Source organism: Suillus plorans (genome assembly GCF_016647745.1).
Source record: "Suillus plorans strain S12 chromosome Unknown HD556scaffold_10, whole genome shotgun sequence".
NCBI lineage: Eukaryota > Fungi > Basidiomycota > Agaricomycetes > Boletales > Suillaceae > Suillus > Suillus plorans.
The window spans coordinates 647,063-652,390 of NW_024537394.1; the positions used below are offsets into that span (position 1 = coordinate 647,063).

General features: G+C 51.9%; 3 protein-coding genes across 3 annotated transcripts; all 3 read left to right on the top strand.

The window, feature by feature from the left end:
- Window positions 1-2,402: 2,402 nt before the first annotated feature.
- HD556DRAFT_1212995 (uncharacterized protein) lies at window positions 2,403-2,552 on the top strand (the record flags this gene model as incomplete). Its single annotated transcript, XM_041296604.1, has 1 exon — window positions 2,403-2,552. A coding segment is annotated over one exon (150 nt), but the record flags the coding sequence as incomplete, so codon positions are not given.
- Window positions 2,553-2,666: 114 nt separating this feature from the next.
- Window positions 2,667-2,888, top strand: HD556DRAFT_1204146 (uncharacterized protein; the record flags this gene model as incomplete). The annotated part of the gene is made up of 1 exon (XM_041296432.1): window positions 2,667-2,888. A coding segment is annotated over one exon (222 nt), but the record flags the coding sequence as incomplete, so codon positions are not given.
- Window positions 2,889-4,085: 1,197 nt separating this feature from the next.
- On the top strand, window positions 4,086-4,409 carry HD556DRAFT_1219045 (uncharacterized protein; the record flags this gene model as incomplete). The annotated part of the gene is made up of 1 exon (XM_041296754.1): window positions 4,086-4,409. A coding segment is annotated over one exon (324 nt), but the record flags the coding sequence as incomplete, so codon positions are not given.
- Between the last annotated feature and the right edge of the window lie 919 nt (window positions 4,410-5,328).

Genomic DNA, 5,328 nt, shown 5'->3' on the forward strand with positions numbered 1-5,328 from the left:
CAAAATCCGAAAGCATTGAATCCCCGCAAAATTAACAAATCGGTGTTCGAAACACAAGAATTCTTGGAGTGGCGTCGAAACTTTATCCGCCCAAATGTCTTTCGCGATGACGCTCAACCTAGAGAGGGGGTAATGTCACGAGTTCCAAATACAAACCATTATACGTTCCTAAATTCTAAGTCCTTTAAGCGCCCAGTCACAGCGCCTGTTACTAAGAAAGTATTTATAGTTGAAGATGTCCCAACAACGGCGTCTATTGTAGAGTTACCTAAAGAACCTATGAACGAGTCACGTGACTTATCGGAATATGCCGGACTAAACTTTATTCCAAACGACCCTGACAGAATGTTCCAGAACCTTACGGTTGCTGCGGCACATGTCATGACATCATAGTTATATATAGAATCGTACGATATCATCTTATTATTTGATTGGTAGTTAGTTCAGACTCAGTTTCAATCTCAGTTACAATATGTGTATATAGGTAGTGTCTTGTAGTCAGTAGTTCTTTAGTTCAAACGTCTTGTATCTCCTAGTGAGCAATCCGAGACGTACCTGCTGCCTTATCCTCTTTGTGATTATCTTGTTGTTTGAGTCCTAGTCTCTGCCCAGCGTTAATTCGTTATTGGGTTGTGACAGATTATTGGACCCCGCAAGTCCGTCGTCAACATGCCACGCAATGATGCATGTTACCCTCACCCCCTCACCATTGACGTGGTCGAAAATAAACACCGCATAGTCAGCGTCGCAGCGAAGAAAGCCGAGGTGAGTGAGTACTTCGCGCAGGAGTTCATACCAATCATACGCGGCCTGCTTTAGGCCGTACAACGAGGAGAGGAGATGCGCGACTAAGCGAGCGCCATCAGATCCAACACGCTCAAATCCAGGGGGCTGCCGCATGTAAACGTTCTCCTGTAGCTTGCCCCACAGGAACGCACACTTTGCGTCGAAGCAATCTAGCTCCCAATCGCATGCTGCTGCATGTGCTGCGAGCACTCGGATTGACGCGGACTTGGCGACGGGGGCAAAGGTGCGTCCAAAATCGACGCCGGGAATCTGCGAGAACCCCTGCGCAACTAACCTAGCTTTGAAGACCGATCCCCCCTTCAAGTCTTCTTTGAACTCGAGCACCCATCGACACCCGATCGCTCGTCGTTCCGCAGGTAAGGGCATCAACTCATAAACATTCATTTCTGACATCAGATTGATCTCTTTCCTCATTGCAGCTAGCCAATGGTCACTATCCGGGCGTCGCATGGCTTCGTCGTAAGTCGCGGACGGGATGGCGAGGTCATAACCGTTTGCGAGGGGATTACGTCGTGTGTCGCTGCGAATCGCCAGGGATGCAACCTCAACGATGATGAGATTCGCAATGACCTGTGGGAAACCCACCTCCTCGCTCTCAGGCAAGATGGCGTCAGGGTCTGTGGGAATAGGAGTGGGTGGTCCTGGCATCGGCGTTGGCGTGGTGACGATGGGCGGATCCGACGAGTCAGTGTTCGCCGAAGAAGGTGGGATACCATTGACTCGCGCGGCTCTAAGCTCACGCTGACGTGCTAACCTTGCCTTGTCAGCTGCCACACGATCTCTCAAGGCGTGTCCGCGTTCAGTAGGTACGGGGATCCGACCTGAACGACGAAGTGTCGCGGTGTGAGGAGGTTCAGATGAGGCCGTTGATGAAGGAGGGATGGATGGTGGAACGGGGGCTATTACCTTGGATGCGGTAGGAGTGTCCTCATCCTCGTCGGTGTCCGGTGCGTCTGCAGGATTCTCGTTGAATATGACATCGCGGGAGTTGAAGAACCCGCCCGTGACAACGTCGCGGCAACGCCAAGCTTTCACGCCAGGCGGATACCCCATGAACAGTGCCTTTCTCGAGCGCGGCCCCAGTTTTTCCTGCAACTCCGGTGGAATCCACGCGAAACAACGCGCACCGAATACGCGAAGATGACTGAGATTAGGCTGGCTCCCGTGCAACATTTCGTATGGCGTCTTGCCCGGGGGTAAAGCCCGTGATTCCGTGCGATTAAACAAGTAACACGCGGTGAGTGCAGCCTCACCCCAGAGAGACGGAGGCAAACGCGCGAAGTCCAACATCGCATACATACGACCTTCGATCGTACGCATCACCCTCTCTGCCTTACCATTTTGCTGATGAGCGTATGGGGCAGAGCGTTGACGTTGGACCCCGGCATCTTCAAGATCTTTCGTAAAGGCATCACTTAAGAATTCCCCCCCGTTGTCCGAACGGAAGGTCTTGACTCGTTTCCCTGAAATGTTTTCTGTACGAGTGGACAGTGATGCCCATGGGGGTGAGGAACGCACTGGCAGCACACCAACGTCGAATGTCTTCTGCCCTACGACACCTTATCGGCAAAATCTGCCATGTGTACTTGGATGATATTATCATCTGGTCGCAAACGTTGGGGGAGCACGAGCGTAATGTTCGTGCTGTCTTGTTGGCGCTGCGTAACGCACACCTTTTCTGTTCTCCTAAAAAGACGTCATTGTTTAACCTTGAAGTTGACTTCTTAGGTCACCATATATCAGCTCGAGGGATCGAGCCTGATAAATCTAAAGTCGCACGCATTCTCGACTGGCCAACACCACGACGGTCAAGTGATGTTCGGTCCTTCCTAGGACTAGTAAGATACCTTGCGGATCATCTGCCGGCCTTGGCTGAACATGCTCGTATACTGACACCTTTGACGACAAAAGCCGCCGAGCTCGCCTTCCCTCTCTGGTCGGCAGAACATGAAAGGGCCTTCAATGCGATCAAGGAACTCGTCACTAGTCCGCACTGCCTGACGACTATCGATCACGATAACCCCGGAGACAACAAGATCTTTCTGACTTGCGACGTGTCCGACTACCGGACAGGCGCTGTTCTCTCTTGGGGGGAGACATGGAAGACAGCAAGGCCTGTGGCATTTGACTCTACTCAATTGCGTGAGGCGGAACTGAACTACCCAGTCCATGAGAAGGAGTTACTTGCGATCATCCGTGGCCTCAAGAAATGGCGCGTCGAGTTGCTGGGACAGCCGGTGCAAGTGTTCACCGACCACCGGATGCTGGAGAACTTTGTGAACCAGAAAGGTCTGTCGAGGAGGCAAGCCCGTTGGGCCGAGTACCTCGCACATTTCGACCTCAACATCTCTTACTTAAAAGGAGAAGACAACGCTGGTGCGGATGCTCTATCGCGCCTGAACATTGATGAGCCTGAAAGTCCTTCGGCGATTACCATTGCCGCTACGCTATCTTCGGTCGAAATAGCAGACAGCACAGTCAGCGTGCGGATGCGTGTCGAACACGACAAGTCCTTTCTGAAAGACTTACTAAATGGTTACGCTGACGATCCTTTCTGTAGGAAGCTCATGAAGCTGGTGGGCTCCCTGCCGGGTCTGGCGCTACAAGAGGGACTACTATACGTCGCGGATCGACTGGTCGTGCCACGCATTAACCCATTGCGGGAGCAACTCTTTCACCTCGCTCACGACGCATCAGGTCACTTCGGAAGCGACAAAACATACGCTGCCCTGCGCTCATCTTACTATTGGCCTAATATGCGCAGGGATCTGGTAGAGTCGTACATACCAAGCTGTGTGGAATGTATGCGCAACAAATCCGGGACGACATCGATAGCAGGCCCCCTGCATCCACTGCCTATACCAGACGCACGAGGAGATTCCGTGGCCGTGGACTTCATAGGGCCGTTGCCTATGGACGAAGGTTTCAATATGATCATCTCGATGACTGACCGGCTCAATGCGGATCTGCGGATTCTACCTTGCAAGGACACGATAACGGCTGAACAGTTCGCCCTCTTGTTCTTCGACAACTGGTACTGTGAGAACGGACTTCCACTAGACATTGTGTCCGACCGCGACAAACTCTTCCTCTCACGTTTCTGGAAGACTCTACATAAGCTAACCGGAGTCAAATTGAAAATGTCCTCGTCCTATCATCCACAATCGGATGGCGCAAGTGAGCGTACTAACAAAACAATTAATCAATGTATTAGGTTTCACGTGGAACGAAACCAAAAGGGCTGGGTGCGCTCGTTGCCTCGTGTGCGCTTCAACATCATGAACACGGTGAACGCAAGCACGGGCATGTCTCCCTTCCAGCTACACCTTGGAAGGAACCCGCGAATCATGCCGCCTCTCACGCAACAACCCGCTGCCGAAGGAGTACCGGAAGACAAACGCGCGCGTGCACTGATTTCCCAGCTGGAGCTCGACGTGATGGAGGCCCAAGATAACCTCCTCGCAGCAAAAGCCACGCAAGCAACTCAAGCAAACAAGCACCGCACACCGGAACGCACTCTAGAGGTGGGAGACAAGGTCATGCTGTCCACCAAACATTGCAGACGAGAATATATGCAAAAAGGTGATAAACGCGTAGCTAAATTTATGCCCAGGTACGACGGACCTTACGCCATCATCGAGACACATCCGGAATCTTCGACATACACACTCGACCTCCCGAACTCGCCAAACATCTTCCCAACTTTCCACTCCTCACAACTTCGTCCTTACCACCCAAACGACTCTACGCTGTTCCCTTCACGCGAGTTCCCGCGGCCAGGTCCCGTCGTCACAGAAGACGGACAAATGGAGAACTTCATCGAGAAGATAGTAGATGAGAAGAAGGTCGGCAGAGGCAAAAAGTATCTGGTTCGCTGGGTCGGGTATGGTGCTGATGAAGACGAATGGCTACCACACCGTGACTTGGAGGACTGCGAGGCCCTGGATGTCTGGGAAAGAGAGAAAGAAGCTCGATAGGGTGGGAGGGTGTAAGCATGCCTATGCTTACGCATGACGACACGATGACGTCTGCTTATACGACATCACGCTGATTGGGCACCGCACCTTATTTACCCCTGTTTGTCCTAACGCATACTTATACCGGACGCCTAGATCATGTACCGGTATCTTTTCTTATTCCTGTTCAATCATACGCTTCTACACGTTTACCGCTGTCTGATCTCGAACGTAGTGTTTCTACCCTTGGGTAGTTTCCACTTTTTTGTGGCCGGAATTGCACCCAGGTTCTTGCCTTTGTGAGCGAGCTCGCAAGTCATGTTAGACTTAAAGCTGACGTCCCAACCTTTCGCGTTCATGCAGCTGACGGACAACAAGTTAAGCATCGCATTGGGCGCATGCAGACAATTGGAAAGCTTGATGCACAAGCGCCGTTTCCCGATGGTGAGCCAGGCCACACATGTACCGCGACCTGCGGTTTCTAGTATGCCATGATTAGCCGTGCGAACAGATATTGATTCTTCTGTAGAATACGAGTGGAAGAAGTGCCTGTCTTTGACGAGTG